Source organism: Miniopterus natalensis, chromosome 11 (genome assembly GCF_054644295.1).
Source record: "Miniopterus natalensis isolate mMinNat1 chromosome 11, mMinNat1.hap1, whole genome shotgun sequence".
Classification (NCBI taxonomy): Eukaryota; Metazoa; Chordata; class Mammalia; order Chiroptera; family Miniopteridae; genus Miniopterus; species Miniopterus natalensis.
In genome coordinates, this window is record NC_142091.1 from 70,249,468 (window position 1) to 70,270,028 (window position 20,561).

The following is a 20,561-nucleotide window of genomic DNA, read 5'->3' on the forward strand; positions in this document are numbered from 1 at the left end:
CAAAGGTAATTATTAATAGTGTTTGCTTTCACTCTTTACGATGCCGTGGCTGGATGGTAAACCGAATGGTCACACCTTTTATTATGGACAGTAATGCCAATTCTAACATTTTGAGTATCTGTCACCTTAAATCGTTGTCCTTCCATTTCCCATAGATTGTACAGTCCACACACAGATCGGACAGCTGCTGCCCCATGCTGACAGCACCGTGGACACCTGGAAGGGACAGCGTGCACGGCTTTCTCCCTGGCTCTAACTGAGCTTTCAAGATATGACACAGAGCCGAGAGGACAGACTCTATTGCTGCTGAGTTAGGAGGGCATCTGTCCCACCCGTTTAATGGAGGCCTGGGCAGGGGTGAACCTGAGAGTAGATCATGGGCACCGGAAAGCAGCGTGTAGGAAGAGGGCTCAGATCCCGACGAAGATGCAGGGCTGCTGGTGGGAGGGAGGAAGCTAAGATCATTATGAGGAAGACACAGGAGAGAGGAGGGAGACATTGCTAAAACAGTTTTACTAGCTTCACCTGAAGGCATTTTCCTTTTGGGGTTGCTTTAGATGGGTAACTTTTTGCTTTCCCTGAAGCGCCTTTGGTCCTTTGGCATCTTGAGGGCATGTCTGGTTCCTGGCTGTGTGCGCGTGTAGCTCACATCCTCAGTATAAAGTATAACCGAGCTCATGATGCTTAAATATAATTCAACTTAAAAAAAAAAGAAGTGAATTCTGCTGAAATGAACATCAGAGGTAATTTTTTTTGCAGGTTTCTTTAAATGATATGAACATCAGGGTGATTTTTATGGGGTAGAAAGGGAAGTAAATGTGGGAAAAGAACAAGTGGGACCCAAGGGACACAGCTGGAGGAGGGGGTGATATTTTTCCTCGAACTTTATGTATTGACTTTTTATGTATAAGCTTCACATTTCCCCCATTTTCCTCTCTAACCCACTGCCTGTATGACGTCCATTTGTCCACTCGGTTCCTGCCTCGCACCTGGGCCTCCGAGAACTCAGTGTCCCTGCAAGGTGTCTACTTGATCTCACTGCTTGTGGCTGCAACAGTAGACCTAGAACCTCATTTCCCTTTTCCTATTTCTGGGTGACCAGTTGCCTAAGGTCACCCAGCTAGTTATCAGGGAACCTTGAATAGAACTCAGCTTATTAGACATGGCCCAGTCTCTTTCACTTCACTTCTTCCTGAGGTGGTCTTCCCTCTAATAGTAATCCCCCTTTAAAATAAAATGATCAGAACATTCTCTTTTTGTATACTTGTTGATATTTATTGAACATGCAAAGAGAGAAAGGGAGGTTGTTAAAGCTCCAATTCCATTGAGATAAAAGAAAAGGAAGGCATGAGGCCAATTGCCACGTGGAATTCCGCTTCAAAAGAATTAGATCTGGCTGAGGAAGGTTTGAGTGTGTTAGTATTTGCTCCAGCGAACCTCCAAATAGTCTCCGTTGTGGACAACATAATTGCCACATCCTGGAAAGAAGCAGAAGCAGAAGTGGGTCAAATGATTGGACCACCGAATCAGTAAACAATGGATATCACGTTCCCAGTTCCTTGCACGCCTCCCACAGCTCATGCCCTCACACCCGCCCGCCCTGGGCGCTGCACCTGGGGGCTTTGCCCGCTCCCCTCACCTTCTTTCAGCGGTTTGCCTCCACTCAGAAGCTGCCAGTAGGTTCTGTTTTCACGGTTTTCCTCCAAGCCCTGAACAGAGGTGATGTAGGGGCCCCACATGCTGTCCACGAACGAGAAACTGTGGAGGCAGTGAACGGGTTAGATGAGCTTAGAATTTTCAAAGGCAACTCCACACGGGCATTTCTTAAACTGTGAAGTACCTAAGAATCACTTGAAGATGTTACCCCCAAAATGCAGATTTCCTGGCCCTGTCCCCAGATACTTTGATTCTGTAGGTCTGGGCTGAGACTAGGAGTCAGTATGTTTCATAAGCACTGTGGGCCATCCTTTTGCAGGCAGCCCACAGTCCATGCTCCATGAGGGAAATGACGCCCGTGGGTCCCCGGGTCCCCGCCCTCCCTCCTGCTGCAGCAGACGCTCTGCAGACAGCAGCTTCTACCCCAGGAGAGTCACTGAGTTTCAACCCCATGTGCTAGAGGCACCGTAAGTCCTAAGTGAGTATATTTTCTCTTAAGAAAGAGAAACAGGGAAGAATAACTTAGTATTTCATGTTTGTTTATTAAAGAACGACACGGCTGCCCTGGCTGGTGTGGCTCACTTGGCTGGAGCATCGTCCTGAGCACCGAAGAGTCTCGGGGTCAGCTGCCAGTCGGGGCATGAACAGGAGGCAACTGATCGATGTCTTTCTCTGTCTCTGTCTCTCTGTCTCTGTCTCTGTCTCTGTCTCTCTCTCTTTCCCCCAAATCAATAGAAACATATCCTTGGGTGAAGATTAAAAAATAGAAGTGACGTGGTCAGTGTATGTTTTACATTCTTTAGTCGCATTTCTCTACCTTCCTGGGAGCATTTGCAAGGAGCCTTTGTCATTATATATATATTATAAAATATATACATATATAGATATTTTCATACATATATAAGATTTTCTTTGTAGCAACTTACATCATGTTATTAAACACAATAAACAATTGCCAGTTAGGTTTAAGAAACCAAGTAAACCACAGTTTTCAGAGACAAACTCAATATCTTAATTTTTAAAACAAACGTGTATTGATCTCAGAGAGAGGAAGGGAGAGGGAGAGAGAGAGAAACATCAATGATGAAAGAGTCATTGATCGGCTGCCTCCTGCACGCCCCCCACTGGGGATCGAGCCCGCAACCCGGGCATGTGCCCTGACCAGGAATCGAACCGTGATCTCCTGGATCCTGGTCGACACTCAACCGCTGAGCCATGCCGGCCGGGCTCAATGTCTTAATTTTAATACTTGACCTCTCTAGGCCAGGGAACCTTTTATCTAGGAGTCCATGAAACCTGAAAGGGGCAGAGCATGGAGAGGCTCCCGGGTGTTTGTGAATCCTCTAATTTCAATGATGTTTTGTGTGTATGTTCATTTTTCTGCTATGAGCATCCTACTTAAAGGGGTCCGTGACTCAAACATAGTTAAGAACCACTGTTCTGGACACAAAATGTCTGCCTTAGGAAGTTCTGCTTATTGAAGGAGTTTTGCAGACAGGAGAGAGGTCCCTGGGACTTATTCATCCACTAAGTGAACATTAATTTAATGCCTACCATGTCCTAGAAGATGAAAGGTCTCACCTCTTTTTTAACCACTGCTGTGAGATGTAGATTGTCAGCAAAGGTACCGATTAAGATGTTTTAAATATACTTTGCATTCACGTGCAGACGTATTTTTTACTGAGTCTGTCAAAATCACACTAAACCCCTTAACCTTAGGTTAGGTCCAGACATACCGAAACACAGTATAATTCATTTTCTGAGCTTCCTCCATCACATTCAGGAAGACAGAACCCTTTGGCACGGTGACTTCGATGGAAAACGTTTCTTGGATTTGCACAGTGTAGTTGACTGAGATCCATGTGGATGGGCTAGTGGGTTCCACAGGTGTGGTCGGCTCAGGAGTGGAGCTGTTAAAGAGACCTGGCAGAGAAGGGAAGGCAGAGAAGAATTATTATCCAGAGTAATAAAAATGATGTTCGAGTTTGCACGCCTATCCGACCTCTATCCACGAACTCCTTTCCTCTGTGCAGGGGGGATTTGCTACAGGGGCAAGTGGATCAATCAAGGGGCAGATCTCTCATGTGACAGAAACAGACAGGAAACCCAGATGCTCCCAGCTCGCCAATGCTCGTGTTCAGTTCCACTCCCAGCTGCTGAAACAGTTCAGTCACCCCTCCCCCCGTTTCTCGCGGAGGCTCCCGATCCCCTTTGTTTGGCACAGCATACAATAATGCTTCCTCTTTTTTGCCTTATTTCTTAACATTTCTTGAAAAAACCGTGCGCCAGGCACTGTACTAGTCATTTTACGTGCACTGTCTCTTTCAGTCCTTACAAAACCAACATTAGATACTGTTATCATTTGCATGTCTTACATGAGAAAATTGAAGCTTCGAGGCCTAAGCGTTTTGTCTTAAGTCCCCTGCACATGCCAGTGGCTGGACCAGGAAGGAGTGAGACAGGGGAATAAGACTATCTTGTTGCAAAATCAGTTGTTCGGGTCCGTGATCCATGCTGCAGTTTCCTACAGTCCTGCCATGTTCCTTCCACACAGATGTCTCATGTCCCCGAGGGGTCGCTTACTGTGCGTAACGGAAGGTGAGAGATGCCATGCTTTGTTTAGGGTGGGAGTGATGCTCAGAACACCTCTCTGCATCCAACACTCAGAAAAGTCCCTTTGGAGACAGACATCATTTAATCAAGTCTACCTTGTTTATCAGTGTTTAACCTAAGAACGACACCTGCTACCTTGTGAAGAACAACAGATCCTCAGGTGGGAATAATCTCTGATGATGCATGAAGGACTGAGGTCTGGATGGGAACTGTGATGCTTTAGAGATTTATTTGGTCACTCTTGGTCCCTAAGGACACCTAAATCTCACGCACTTTGGCTGTTACGCTGAGAGGCAAAAACAGTTTGTTGTTTAGTGCTCTACCTGAATTATTGGCACAAGAAGAGTAATTGTTAACATCCAAGTAGGTCTTTCCCATCAGGGCAGGTAAGACCTGGGCTGCAGCAATTGGTAAATGGAATGTTCCCTGAGAAATTTCCTCGAGCACTGTATCCAGAGTTTGTTGACAGTTCCATTCCTTTTCTTTGTAATATGCTGATGAGACAAAGAGAGCCTAATGAGAGAGAGAGAGAGAGAATGGCTTTAAATAGTGGAAAGCTTACAACTAATACAGTAAATATTCATTTGACATTGACTACGTAGGAGGTGCCTTAGACAGCTAAGATGCATTTCCTGCCTTCAAGAAGCTTATAAACTCTTGGGTGGGGAGGTGGAGAATTGCTTAACAATACAAACTATAATAGCACCAATGAGAACAGACTCGCTCCCACATTCACCCTTGTACCCCCAGCACTGGAACAACATCTGTCATACAGGAGGCACTCACTAAGTATGGTGAACAAACTGTCGGGAAGGAGTGACTGGGGTGAATGCTCTCAGGGAAGCATTTAGTGGCACAGTGTTTAGAAAGAGGAAGCGCTCTCAGCATTTAGCCGGGCTGAGGAAAGGCTTGGCGGAGAAGGTGGCACGTGAGGCGGGCCTGGTGATATGATGGCATTTCAGTAGGTGACATGAGGAAGGAAGGGAGCCCTGTAGCCAGAGGGAACAGCGTGATATGGAAGGTGCTAGAGTAGCAGGGGCCAGGGCATGGCCTGGCGGTGAGGAGAGAATCTGCATTTTAGCAAAATGCCCAGGGGATGTCTCCCAGTCTGGGAGGACTGGTGTGTAGGGATCACTCAGGGACATTGTGGAAGAAGGGTCTGGACGAGTAGGTTGGGGACAGATTGGTAGACCCTTGAATTTTAGGGTGAGGTGTTGAACGTTATTTGCTCGACAGTAGGAATTCTCATAGTTTCTTGAACAGAAGTTTCTTGAACGTTATTTGCTCCACAGTAGGAATTCTCATAGTTTCTGTCTGGGAAGCAGATGTAAACCGGACTGAAGGAGCAGAATTACGGGGTAGGAAAAGCTAGGAGGTTATTGGAGTGAGAAAGACAGGGAGTAAGGCGGGTTGGACTTGAAGATGATGCTTTGCGGTTTCCGAGGAACGAGCAGGCCCCACTTTTCATCTCTCCTCAAAGGCTCTAAAGGTTAACAAGCAGTCAACAAACATTTGTGGGATATTAAGAGAAACAAACCCGATCATATTACATCTCCCTTAAAAACTGTCTCACAGGCAGAAAGCTCTTGATCCTGCCGGGTTAATATCACCTGTAGGGCTTCACACAACACCAAGGCCCAGGCTCCACCCTGAATTCCTGTATTAACTGACCGGTGCGGGGTGATTCAAAAGATGCAGCCTGAATGGGAAGTCACTGTTTCATATTAAATTCAAACTTGGCAAGGCAGACAACATGGGTGGTAACAACAGCACAAACAACCTTGAGATCGGACCCCGGCCCACAACCAGCCTCATGTTGTGATTTTTCCCGAGGACCCTGCGCTGACCATGCTGAACACCTTGGTCTTCCTAAAATGTGTAATGTCCTTTGGTGCCTTTCGTCTTTGTCCTGCTATCCTCCTCCCTTTGAAGGGTCTGTCACCCTGAGTCAGCATGGCAAACTCCTATTCATCCTAAAGACTCAGTGAATTCCCCTCCCCCCGCCCCGTAAGCCTTCCTTGATCTCTTCTTAAAGCCGAGTAAACCAGTGCAGGAATAAAGTCCCAGACTTCAAGGGACGTGCACAGGACAGTGGAGGCACTCAGTGTGAGTTCTGAACCCAGCTGCTTCGGTTTCATTCCCTTCTGCATCACTTTCTCCCTTTGAAATACCAGGCAAGTGACTGATTCTCCATGACTCAGGCTCCTACTCTAGGGAAGGAAGGTAATGATTCTTTCCTCACTGGGTTGCTGTGTGCGTCAGGGAGTTAATGTCAGTAAACATCAGCAGCTGCTCCTGCCACGGCCACTTCGACAACAGTAATCTAATTTGGGAGGTAAGAAAAACTCAAAACAAGGGTATATGGTAAAGTGTGAAACTGCGTGTGATAGAACAAGATAGGCTGTAGTTGTGGTAGACTCTAGAATTTCTTCAAGAAATTATAGTCAGGAAAAGCTTCGTAGAAGCATTGGATATGGAAATATGAAGATTGAAGGTAAGAACGCATTTCCGGCAGGGAGGGGAATCATGAGTAAAATCAAAGGTGGTGTGGGAAACAGAATGGATAATATCTTAGAAGGCCAGTAAGGAAAGATGAAGATAGTGCTTTCCTCCGTGACTCCTCCTCTGTCTCCCGTTTTAGCCTCTGACTTACCTGCATAGCTTGTCCTGTACTAAATGCATTTCCAAGGAGACCATTTTCTTTCTTCTCAGACAGAATCTTTTTTGCCAGTGACTCTGTATTATTCTTGATATTCTGTAAGTCCTCTCCGTTTGTGTCGGTCTGCCTGACGCTCTTCTCCACACAGGACAGAGCCAGGACGGCCATTGCACCGGTATCTGTCAGGAAGCCAAACCTTGGTGAGACGGTGGCCGACCATGCCAGTTTGCCCTGGACTGGTGGGTTTCCTGGATTGTGGGGCTTTCGGTGCTAAAAGAGGAACATGTCTGGGCGAACTGGGATGGTTGGTCATGCTAGTTGATGGTGGGAAAGAAGGGTTTCAAGATATAGCAATCATCCCTTCAGCACTAATCACTCAAATATTTGACTATTCCTTGTTGAGTAGCCATGTACCTTGTTCTCAGTAACTCACATCTGGGACATAGAAACACATGGGAATTTGTAGGTGCATGCACATGAACGGTCTTCTACTTTTACATCTTGGTTTCTCGTCTTCATTTTTTTCATCTTTCAGCCATATTGGCAAAGGAATTGAGAAAACGAAGGATGATACGCTGAACAAAATATGTCTTTGTAATGTTCTAAGGTTTCCATTAGACTGATTAGAAAATAGCACTTAAGAGATTGGTTTCCCAGTAAACTTAAGGTGAAGGATGAGGCGAGAGACTGGAAGGAGGGAGGGTGAGGTGTTTCCCTGGCCTGCTACTTTGTTCCCCCTGGGTGGTAGCTTCCCTCTTTCATAAGAGGAGTATGCGAAATCTCACATTCTGCCTACTATCCAGAGGTACTGAATGATTTTCTTTGAGCTCCTTTGAGGAAGACGAGCTTGTGTATCTGGATCTGTAGGGGCTGAGCGCCAACACTAGCTGTCTAGAGGGGACTTTTTTTTGGATAGGTAAGCTGACCCAGTGGAAAATTTACGGTCCTTCCCCTTTGTGAATATACACTGTATTGATCAAAATATTGGGCCTTGTCACCTGGAGAGGTTGCATTGTTCAAGTAAACTCACACATCCAAATAGTTTCAGTAAATTTGAAAAAGAGGCATGGGTTAAGAGAAATGAATTCCACTGCGCCTTTCTCTAACACTTACACTTCCTACAGTGCCTTATATGAAGATTCTCATGTTCTATCCTCAGTTTGCAGATGGGAAAATTAACGTTAAGTGTTAGTATCCACAGGCTCTATAACTCAAAGAAGAGCTGGGATAGGGTCCAGGTTTTTCTACTAAACTACACATCCAGAAAGAGACTTAACTGCTCCAAAATTTCCATTCTTCTCAAAAAGAAAGTGCCCTTCTGAGGAGTCTAGGGTAGATGGGATAGGAAAGAAGCTAAGTACTTACTGGTAGAAAAACTCTAATGGCAAGACCTACTGATAAACGTCCTCTCTATCAAGGGAATTGGGCTTGATGACTCACCTACTGAGAACCGACCACCAAAATAAAAGTTTTTATTTTCAGGAGTGAAGTATGTATTAAGTTCGGTGATTGAGTAGCTCCCATTGAACAGACACAAGGCCAGCACAGCCAGGCTGAGCTGGTAGTAGTTAGTCTTCGGATTGCCACCAGGTACTCCTGGCAGAGAGAAAAGAAATACCTTACCCATGGAAGTGGACCTGGAGTCATACATTTTTCAGTCTATTCCTGCTTCCTTTCTTCCCATTTCTTTACACTTAAGGAGAGTCGAGTAATAAAAAGGAGAATCACTTATAGAATCAGCAAATTTGAGAAACTTAAAGGCCCTCAAGGGCCACCAAATTAAAATTCTTGCATTTTATCACCGAGGCGACCCAGCGCTGAAGAGACTAAAATACTGTCCTGATATTCAGGTGGTTACAGAGCTGGGACTAGGATGTGGGTTTTTCACCACCAAGCCTCTAGCACTTTCAACAGTAATGTGTTGAAGCTATAAGTAGAAGTTGAGGCCATCTCAAAGAAGGATGGGATTGGAGGGACTTAATGAATAATAGGATGGATATCGGGTAGGAGTTGAAATAACAACAGTGCACCTCACTGGCAGCCATCACGGTCGACCTGTTCTCAGCGATGAAGCACTTTTGGCTGTCTTTACCCCCCCAGCAGCGTGTGACAATGCCTCCTCTTGCTCCAGCTAGTTTTGGTGGGATTCATTATTTGTCTAAAAGTCAAGTTTGTAGAGGACCGGAGAACTGTGTTGTGTGTGTGTGTGTGTGTGTGTGTTCACCGTCATACATAAGTATTGCTGGATGTAGGGTCAGTGCTCGGTTGAACATATTTGAACAGACAATTCAAGATGCACGTAGAAAGAGGGAAAAAGGGAAAGGTGACCTGCAAAGGTAGAGTGGGATGAACAGAGTGAAGAGCAGGAAGAGCGGAAGGAAACTCCGCACAGTTTCGAACAGGGGGAGATGAAGGCAAAGTTGTCCAGGGTCTCTGAACACTTGACTCTCACCCATATGTTCAATTTCTTCTCGGAATTTCTCTTCTAGTTGGCTGACCAGCTGAAGATGCTCATCACTTTCATTAGGGTTCTGACATGCTCTCAAAGCCAGTATGGCCAAGGCAAGCTGTCCCGAGGTTAAATTTGACTCTGAAAAGAAAAGTATTCAATTTTATTTTTATTTTTTTAAAAATACATCTTTATTGATTTCAGAGACAGGAAGGGAGAGGGAGAGAGTTGAAACACTAATGACAAGAGGGCCGTTATTGATCGGCTGCCTCCTGCATGCCCCCGACTGGGGATGGAGCCCGCAGCCCGGGCCTGTGCCCTGGCCGGGAATCGAACCCCGATCGCCTGGATCCTGGGTCGACGCTCAACTGCTGAGCCACGCCCGGCCGGGCTAGGCTAATATTTTAACACAATCTTTTGTTAAGACATTAAAAATTTTTTCCTACAGAGCAAAGACTGACAACTGTCAGAGGGCAGAAGGGCTGGGAGGCTGGGTGAAATAGGTGAAGGAATTAAGCAAAAACCAAAAACCAAAAACAAAAAAACCTCACAGATGCAGACAACAGTGCGGTGATTACCAGAGGGAGAGGGGATGGGGCAGGTAGAAATGGTGATGGAAGGCGGCTAGACTTTGGATGGTGAACACCGTACAATGTACAGATGATGTGTTATAGAATTGTGCTCTTGAAACTTACATAATTTCATTAACCAGTGTGACCCCAATAAATAAAATTAAAAATCTATTTTTAAGATACCCCCCAAAAAAATAATTTAAACATAAGTAAAAATTTCCCTAGCCATTTGCATTGATCATCTGTTTTATAATAAAAGCCTTAAAAGTGAGAGAACAAAACCAAAAAAACCCCCAAAACTCTTGGGCTTATCATAGTTCTTGCAATAAGAGGTAGCTGGGGTAGCTTCATTTCCCCCTTATATTAAATAGAAAGCTGAGCTCCATATTGACATGAAAGGCACAAGGTGGAGCCTGGACTCAAACCCAGGCCACGTGTCTGTTGTTCTGTGGTTGCCTCTCTGTTGTCAGCTTTCTTAGTTGTGGTCCACATCCCCATCTGGTTGGGAACTCAGCTAGCTTATAGAACAGAATTAATGGCTAAGACTCTATAATTTCTTTTGCTTTTCCTTTGACCTCTTGAAGAAAAACGGTTTTCAGGACCCAAAGAAGTAAGTGGCCTTAGAGTAAGTGGCAGGGGGATTGATGTTTTGAGGCACCTTTCTGACCTAGTTTTATACAGCGAGGATAGACGCAGCAGGGATACTTTGGTCACACGATTTTTAGGACTCCCTGGAGATGATCTGTACAGATAGGTAACTCTTACCCTAAACCTTCCAGAGAATATAGGTACTCACCCTTCTTTTCCTCAATGTATTTGGCTTCTTGGATCAGCTGTTTTTCTAAGCTTTGGTGGTCGACCCCAGCAAGTTTGAGTGACAGCAGGACATTGGCAGCTTGGATTCCTCCGGCATATTTTGAATTGACCATTGTGCTTATTAGAGGGTTTAAAAGGGAGTAGTTTTCTTTGCTTACCTCTGTGGCAGGGGAGGGAGGAAATAAAAAACACGTAGAAAATATTAAAGCTAGGAACAATGGTGATATTAAAATATTTAGTGACAGATATGGCACAAAGACCAAGCTAGTGGTCATTGACTATGTGGCTGGGACAATAAAAGATGGGTCTGGAGCCCCTGCTGTGCCAGGTGTTACTCCTTTACCAACCAGCATGGAAGTATTTCAATATTTTAACCACTTGTTCAACCTTACCAATGGGCACTGACAGAATATCAACCCTGCCTTGGAGATCTAGTGTCATTCCCTAATTTTGAATATGAGGCCTAGAGAGGGTTTCCTTAAAGAAAACTAGGTAATCAGAGGCTTAATGGAGACTAGAATACACATCTTTTGACTCCCAATCTATAGCCATTTCTAATTTCTGGATTCTGTTCTTTTCCATCTTCTTCTAACTCAATTTGGTTATTACTGAGGGAGAGAAGGCAAACATTCTATGTTATATTGGTGATTTACCCTAAAGCTGAGTTGTCTTGCCCCACAGGCCAGGCATCAAGATCATTATTTAGCAGTGTGCACACTTTGGAAAACCGTCCAGTTTTAGCCAACAACCTGCCCAAAACCCAGGTGAAAGGATGGAGGGAGTCACATTATACTGTGGAAGGAAAAAGAGAACCCAGAGTCCCTGAAGAACTGGAGGACAAGAAGAGTTAGTTACCACTTAGACCATTTCTAAATATGCTTTGTTTATAATCCCAAGAAAATCCTACCCATCTCCAGGTTATCCCGGGTTAGTGGGATAGTGAGACTGTGTCTGGAATCTGTGGTACTTATGACTGTGGGTAAGATATGTAACTTTCCTGACCTTCAGTTTCTTCATTTTAAAATTATGGATATTAACACCTACTTTGTAGACATTGGACAAGAAATCACTTAACAAATTGTAAAATACTGTACAAATTATTACTTTTAGCTTAGCTGGAGCTTCTATCCCTATACGTAGAGAACCCAGGATATGTGCTTTCCCTTGCCCACCTTTCTTCATTTTACAATAGAGATCAGGAAGATCTGAATTTAGTGATTGTAGAAAGCTCATGGTTTACCACAGGTACAATTGGACATATGTGAGTCATCTCTGACATTGTGTGGAAGCATCCAGTTCAGAAGATTTTCTTGCTCTGAAACAGACTTTTTAGTTCCTGGTCAACAACTCCAGTCAGCTTCCTTGACCACTAAAGACAGAGTTAATTATTTTGTACAATGAATTGAACTTCGAAGCCTCCACAGGGCCCTTATATTCTTAGGATACGACAAAGAAAATGACAGGCAGGAAATAAAATTAGCGTTGGCCTAGTCTGTGCTTTAGCTTGTATGAATACAAGTCTTTCTGTTGTGGCGTTGATCTCTTCTTGTAGGCTACAAGAAGACATAGCCACAGATGGCACCATAGATCATCTTTGGACTGATTTGAAGCTCAATTCCTGGGTTAAAGACATACATGCATAAATCATGTATCTGAGAGCTACACCAGACTTCAAGAAATCACCTGTTTCAACACCCTTCCCTGATTACCCTCCATTTATGAATGAAGCTAAAAAAAATCAGAAACATTGTGATCATTCAGCTACTAAGAGGTCAGACTAGACCTGAACCCAGTTTTTCTTTCTCCTATTTACTATTTTTTAATAGAGCCACATAATCACTGGAGGCTACACCCAAAGGAGAGATGATGGGGCTTGTACTCATGTCCTATAGGAGAAAGTTGAAGGGAGGAGTGTGTGTACCTTGGAGCAGCTGAACTCAACAATGACAAGAGAACAGTCTTCATTATTTGAAAGAGATTATTACCATTATTCTTTTCTGAGTAGTCACAAAGGGTTAACCCAAAACCTATGGATTGAGCTTCAGAAAAATAGATTGTATTTCAAAATCAAAAGATAACTTTTTATGATCTTGAAGAATTTCTGGGGTCACGAATTTTCTACCATTGAAAATGAACAGAAACAGACAGTTACGTGGTCGTGTCACTGTGGAAGAGAGGACCTGGGCATAGAAAGAACAGGTAGGCAAGTTAACATGGCATCTATGGTCTCTCGTGTGGTAACATACACGTTGTGGAACTTTCCTTACCATCGTGGCCACCCTGCGCGTGACTCACAGAGTCCGGCCACATATAGAGCTGAAGCAGGGCTCTTCTCAGGTAACTCTCTACAAAGTTTTCTCTCGGTAGCCATCAGGAGACTGTCGCAGTAGAGCAGGTTTGGATAAAGGGATACTCACCGCAGATGGTGCATAGTTGGCTTGGAAGGAGAGAAAGCAGCAGGAGCCCCGCCAGGGGGAGCTGCTGCGACCGGCCCATCTCTGTGGCGGTGTGTTGGAGCGGGGAGGCCTTGGCGGCCTATTTATCGGGTGCTCTGTTTATAACCAGAGCTCCTCCCTTGGCTTGCCCGCAGCTTCTTGCACTTAAGCAAATATTGAGCAATTCAGGTAGGTGTGGTGAAGTGTATTTTTCCAACTTATATCGCAAACCAGGAAGAAGACTTGAAAGGTATGGTCAGGGCGAACGAGGAAATAATTTGTCTTTGTTTCTAATCCCCAAACTTCAAGGCTCACATTTCTTATGTGCCTTCAGCCCAATGAGAATAAACGAAGCGAATGACTATTTTCAGTAATATTTCCCTTTTCCATTCCGCTTCTCTTATGTTTTTTAATGTTTCCTGAGACATCAGATTTGATGGGGCAAGGGCTTACCACACACAAAAATGGAAGCAGAAGTTCTGAGTCTGACATAAGAGCAGCCGGATAGGGCAGCCCGGCACATGGGAAGCATAGTGGCTTTTGACCTATGATTTTCTCCTAAGACAGATGCCTTGAGAATTTCCAGGCCAGGAGGATAGCCACGGAGATGCACATCAAATGTGGATGTTTTGCTGTGCCAGGCAAGATGCTACATGCCTCATGTGAGAAATATCCATCACTCTTCCAAGAACTACTAGCGAATACCGTTAGCTTAGCTTTAAAATGTTTGCTCTGGGTCAGCAAGACGGTGGAATAGGAGGCCCCTTGCTTGCATCCCCCCACAGAAACAATAACTGATGCAGTCATCCATGGGCCAAAGTTCCTGTGTGGGAACTTCGGGTTCCAGGTTGGAGGCTGCAGAATCCCCGTGGGGCTGCTGAGGAGGGCGGCATCGAGAAGGCCCACGAACGCAGACAGACTTGTATTCACACGAGCTAAAGCACGGACGCAGCTAACTCTAATTTTCCTTCCTGGCCTGTCATTTCCGCTGTTGTATCCTGAGAAGGCAGGTTGACTGACCATGGTCCTGGCTACAGACCCAGGACCAGCCTTACATAAGCCCCTTACCCTTTGTGAGTTTGTTTCCTTATCAGTAAAATGGAGGTAATAATAGTTCTCTCCTAAGGCTTTGCGAGAATTTTACGAATTACTGTAAGGGTGCTTAGAATAGTACTGGTACGTCACAGTCAGTGCATAGCTCTCAACTCATATTGTCTCAATTACCATCAACTCAGTTGTATCTGCCTGCAGTCTGATCCTCAAGCCTGAAGCCCGACTCCCTCGATCACTGGTCTGATCAGTCACCAGTGTTAAGCGTTCTACCTTCTGGAGCCAGCCTGCTTCTCTCTGCCTCTGCGCCATTATCCTGGGCTAAATCACCATAATTTCTGTACCCCCACAATAACTTCCAAATTTTGGTGTTAGCTACTTGTACCCTCCTCCAAGTCATTTTCCATTTAAGTCCTAGAACAGCATCTTCCAAACTTGATTAGTATGTAGACCCCACCTAAAGAAAAGGAATTCTCAAGGAAAACAGTTTGACACACAGTACCCTAAGACTTTGAATCTAGGAAAAAGTCAGTTGTGAATTTTTCTTGCAGAAGACATATTGTATTGTCCCGGTAGTGTTTTTTTTTGTTTGTTTGTTTTTAATGTTTTAATTTATTTTTATTGTTGAAACTATTACAGATGTCCCCGTTTTTCCCCCATTGATCCCCTCCTCCCTCTCCCCCTCTCCCCTCTAGGCCTTCACCACACTATTGTCTGTGTCCATGGGTTATGCATATAAGCATATAAGTTCTTGGGTTAATCTCTCCCTCCAACCCCCCCACCCCCATCTTCCCTCTGAGATCCCTGTCTGTTCTATGCTTTGATGTCTCTGTATCTATTTTGTTCATCAGTTTATTATGTTCATTAGATTCCACATATGAGTAAGATCATGTGACATTTGTCTTTCTCTGACCAGCTTATTTCACTTAGCATAATATTCTCTAGGTCCCACCATGCTGTCTCAAAGGGTAAGGGATTCTTCGTGTTTATAGCTGCATAGTATTCCATGGTGTAAATGTCCGAGAAGATGCTTGATATGATTTCAGTCTTCTTGAACTTGTAGAGACTTGTTTTGTGTCCTAACATGTGGTCTATTTTTGAGAATGTCCCGTGTGCACTTGAGGAGAATGTCTATTCTGCAGCTTTGGTGTAAAATGTTCTGTAAATGTCAATTAAATCCATCTGATCTAGTGTGTAATCTAGAGTCACTGTTTCCTTGTTGACTTTTTTGTCTGGAAGATCTATCCACTGAAGTCAGTGGGGTGTTAAAGTCCCCTACTATGACTGTATTGCTGTCAATCTCTCCCTTAAAGTCCTACAGAAGTTTTTTATAAATTTAGGTGCTCCTATATTGGGTGCATATATGTTTACCAGGGTTATATTCTCTTATTGGATTGATCCCTTTAGTATTATGTAGTGACCTTTACTGTATCTTGTTAAGGCCTTCATTTTGAAGTCTATTTTGTCAGATGTAAGTATTGCTACCCCAGCTTTTTTTTCATTTCCACTTGCATGGAAAATTTTTTTCCATCCCTTCACTCTCAGTCTGCATGTGTCTTTTGTTCTGAAGTGGATCTCTTGCAGACAGCATATATGTGGGTCATGTTTTCTTATCCATTCAGCTACCCTATGTCTTTTTATTGGAGCATTTAATCCATTTACATTTAAGGCTATTATTGATAGGTACTTATCTGTTGCTATTTTAATTCTTTTTTAAAAAAATTTTTTTTATTGATTTCAGGGAGAGGAAGGGGGAAGGAGGGAGAGATAGAGACATCAACGATGAGGGAGAGTCATTGATCGGCTGCCTCCTGCATGGCCCCTGCTGGGGATCAAGCCTGCAGCCTGGGCCTGTGCTCTGACCAGGAATCGAACTGTGATCTCCTGGATCATAGGTTGGTGTTCAACTGCTGAGCCACACTGGCTGGGCACCATTTTAATTCTTTATGCCTATGGTTCTCTCTCTAGTTCTACTTCTAATTACAGCAATCCCTTTAACATTTCTTGCAATGCTGGTTTGGTGGTGATAAACTCTTTAGCCTTTTCTCTCTGGGAAGCTCTTTATTTCATCATCTATTTTGAATGATAGCCTTGCTGGTTAGAGTAGTCTTGGTTTCAGATCCTTGTTTTTCATGACCTAGAATACTTCATGCCATTCCCTTCTGGCCTGTAGAGTTTCTGATGAGAAATCAGCTGACAGCCTTATGGTAAGAAACAAATTTGCTTTTCTCTTGTCTTGAATTTTTGGCATTTTAATTATAATGTGTCTGGGCATGGGCCACTTTGGATTCTTCTTGCTTGGGACTTTCTATGCCTCCAGAACTTGTGTGACTTTTTCCTTCACCAGGTTAGGGAAGTTTCCTGCCATTATTTCTTCAAACAGGTTCTCTAACCCTTGCTTACTTTTGACCTCTTCTGGCACTCCTATGATGTGAATATTGTTACATTTCATGTTGTCCAACAGCTCCCTTAAACTGTCATTCTGTTTTTTAATTGTTTTTCTTTTTGGTTTTCTGATTGAGTGATTTTTTTCTACCCTCTCTTCTAATTCGCTGATTGGATCCTTAGCTTCCCCTAATCTGTTGTTTATTCCTTCCAATGTATTTTTTATTTCTGCGATTTCATTTTTAATTTCTTTCAGTTTCCATATCTTTTCTCTTGCTGTTGAGCATCATTATGATCAGTATTCTGAACTGTACATCTGATAGTTTGCTTATCTACATTTCATTTAGCTCGTCTTCTGGAAAATTCTCTTGTTCTTTCATTTGGGGCTTGTTTTTTTGTTTGTTTTTTTGTCTCTCCATTTTGGCTGTCTGTTTGGGTTTGCATTAGGTAGAACTGCCAGGACTCCCAGTCTTTTGGATGGACTCTGGTGCTGGCCACTGTCAGATGCTGTTTATGATTGGCCTTGAGAACCCTGTTTGAAGCTTTCTGCACTCCACAGCTTGTGCCTCCCTCTGCTGGAGCTGGGTGCATTTGGAAAGGGCCAACGTGTGCACCAAGGCCTGTTTTTTCAAGCCCAGCGTCCAGAAGCAGATAGGCAAAGACTCAAAGCACCCAGAGATCCACTGCTGCCTACAGGCTGATTGTTACTCAGAGTTTCTTAAAGAGCCCCAGGCTGCAGACCATAGCAAGGCATAAACTCCACAGGGTAGGGCAAAAGGTTTTCTAATGGGTGGGACAATTGCTTATCCCCCAGACAAAAGCTGCCTGAATGGTAAAGGTTTGCCTGAGAAAGATGTCTTTCGCGGTATAGGGGAATGACTCAGCTCAGGAATCCAGATGGGTGCCCTCCTAGCTCTATTTTTAGCACCTGAAACCCTGGATTCCCCTCACACAGCTCTAGTCCACTCTACCCTCCCTCTCCTGGAACCCAAGGTGAGTGGCTGCACACAAAACTTTGTGCATTGGCCCTTTAAAAAGGTGCCTGCATTTCCAGCTGTCTCTCCCTGGCAGACAGAAACCCTGCTGCTTTTCACTGCCAGATGTTATGTGGGCACCTTTCTCAGCTCTGGAGCTCTGGGCTGTGGAGCCCAGCTTGGGGTTTAGACCCCAGAGTTCTCAGTGGGAACCCCCCACAGCTGAGATATCCCTCTGAAACTTCAGCTGTTGCCTGTGGGAGCCTGGCCAGCGCTCTTGTACCTCCACACTTCCTACCAGTCTCTGTGTGGTCTCCACTTTACATCCTTGGTTATAAGGATTCTCTCCAGCTAGTCTTCAATTGATTATTCAGGATGGCTTTTCTATATTTTAGTTGTAATTCCAGTTTGGTCCTGGAAGAATGTCACTGTAGCTTCCACTTAGCCCATCACCATCTTGGAATCTCCCCATCCTGGTAGTGTTTTTAGAGTTATTCAAATCCTCATAGAATTAAAAATATGTCTGTGACTCTGTGGGCTCTGAGTATTATTTCATACCTCCAGTGAGCTTCCAAACCATAATTCTGATTCTTTGTTTCCTTGTTAAAACCAGGAAACTCCATATTTTAAATGTCGTCTCTAAAAACCTGTACCTTCTGACCCTTGCCTGTCTCTCCAGCATTTATTTCACTGTCTTGTATGTTATGCTCCAACTCAGTTTTTTTTCAGTTCTTCTATTGTGCCAAGTTCCTTCCTGCCTCAAGGCTTATTTGCACATGCGGTTTTCCTCTCAAATGCTGGCTTTCAGGTGATGCTGCTTCATGTCACCTCCAATGGCTCATCCTTCAGCTTAAATACTGCTTATTCAGGGATGCTCTCCCTGCACATCCAGACCTGGTTATGCCCCCTGTTATCTACTCTCTTGGCACTCTGTACTTCCCTTTGTAGCACTTCTGGGAATTGCAATTAGCTACTTGCCGAATTATTTTTTAACTGTGTTTGTTTAATGTGTGTCTCCCTGCCAGACTGTGAGTTCCTCTAAAGTAAAGATAAGTCTTTCTTGTTTGCTGTTTTATCTCCTACGGTACCGTGCAAAATGCCTGCAATATAAGAGGTTGTCAAATGTTTGCTAAAAGGAACCACCTCAGATCCAGAGCCAAATTATAAATTGATAACATGTATTTTTAAAAATAACATGCATTGGTAGATAATCTCATTGGAATAAATATTAGAAATTTATCCAGGATAAAACTAGAAAAGTAAGCAGTTGAGGTGGCTTATATTAGGATTGAGAGAGACTTTAGGATTTAAGCATCTGGGGTTTGGGATCAAGGTCACCCGAATATTGAATATGTTAGATTAGCCTATTCAGCATTCCCTTATCTAATCAAGCACATCCTCTTTGAGATAATCTACACACATTTTCTTTCCCCTCTCCATGCTGATAAGCAAGATTTGTGTAATTCTGGTTATTTGCTTGATTTACTGAAGGTGAATGTTGAGGAATGAGCCAAGCACCAAAATGTCTAGTAAAACCCAAGTCTTTCCAGGCTTATCAGCAAAACAAAGTAAGGTCCTAAGGGCTCCCAAGTTACTCTGAGCTGAGCACAAATGGCCTCAGGTCTGCTCCTGCATCACATGTATAGGACTGGAACAAGGGTTTGAGTGGAGGCACATATACCATATGTCTATGTAAAAGTTAAAAATCAATTGAAGAAACTGTTAAACAAGATCTGTTCTGCCTCCTGTTTTGACAAACCAACTTTCATAATGAGATAGAAAGACAGATTTTCATTTAGAATTCTTAGTCTGGAGCATTTCCGTGTGGTAAGTGCCATCATCCATCTCCACTCCACTGCACTCCCCTACCTGTGGCCTATGGCCCAATTTCTCCTCTCTTTCCAACCCACTCTGACCTGTGTTGTAAGGGATCTCCACACACAGAGTGCCTGTGTGTGGACACCACAGATGACACATCCAAAGCTCTATTCATATTCCTTGCAGGCAACTGCCCCTTGGTCACCCACTGGGTACAGGGTACACAGACCTGGGAGTGCAGACTCAGGGAAGGGTCTTGTGCAGGCCTTGGATGTGAACTCAGGGCTGTTTGGGCAGAGAATTCTGGGGGCTTGTCCTCTTGGTCCAACATATATTTTTCCTCAAGTGAAGGGCACAGTGGAGAAGGCCAGAGTGAGACCCTCTAAAGCGTGGATCCCCGAGCAGAGGCCCTTCCTTTCCATGTCAGAGAGTGGTACAAAAATGGCATGGTGGCAACGGATTTATCCCATCTTGTTTTCCTGTTATAATACATGAATGTCTAGAAGAGGCAAAAACCAGGAGAGAGGAGTGAAATGCAGCATGGAGTAAAGGTTATTTTTTTTCTCCCTCTTATGGAAAGGTTTTGTTCAGACTTCTGATTCTGGAAATTGTCCCAACACCATGCTAGTTGGACTGGTCTCTCTCTCCTTTTAGGCTCTTCCAGATCCTCAAAAGACCACTACTACCGGCACAGATCTTTTACAGTGTCTATGTCATGTAGATGTTGTAAATACCAAGAGAGTCCATGAAGCGAAGTAAGATTTGGATTCACTTTTTTATTCCTCATTGACTCATCGGAGATGACATTTACTGAGTAGCCTCTCGGCACATCTGGTTTCTTATTTAAAATTATGATCTTACACTTCAACTCAAAGGACACAGAGGATTTCTAATGCTGGTGGGCTTTTTGAAGGCTCTACTATAAAACAGATGAAAGTTAGATGAAACTAACTGAAGGAGAATTGGAGGCCTGCCTCCCTCATCAGCAGTCCTGGGGACCTTGGCTCAAGGTTTCTTGAAATGGGAGCCTTCATGAATCACCTGGAGCAGTTGTTAAAAATGTTAAAAATGTATATTCCTGGGCCCTGTCCCTCTAGGTTGGACTCTGGGAATTTACATTTTTGACAAGAAACT

The 20,561-nt window shown here is 44.0% G+C and overlaps 1 protein-coding gene across 1 annotated transcript; it reads right to left on the reverse strand.

Annotated features, from left to right (window-relative positions):
• Positions 1-1,416: 1,416 nt before the first annotated feature.
• Positions 1,417-13,261, reverse strand: TCN1 (transcobalamin 1). Its single transcript, XM_016200431.2, has 9 exons — positions 13,183-13,261; positions 10,746-10,925; positions 9,381-9,518; positions 8,369-8,524; positions 6,923-7,107; positions 4,593-4,782; positions 3,393-3,579; positions 1,640-1,758; positions 1,417-1,478 (listed from the first exon to the last, which is right to left on the reverse strand). Exons 1-9 carry the CDS (start codon positions 13,259-13,261, stop codon positions 1,417-1,419), a joined length of 1,296 nt encoding a protein of 431 aa, XP_016055917.2.
• Between the last annotated feature and the right edge of the window lie 7,300 nt (positions 13,262-20,561).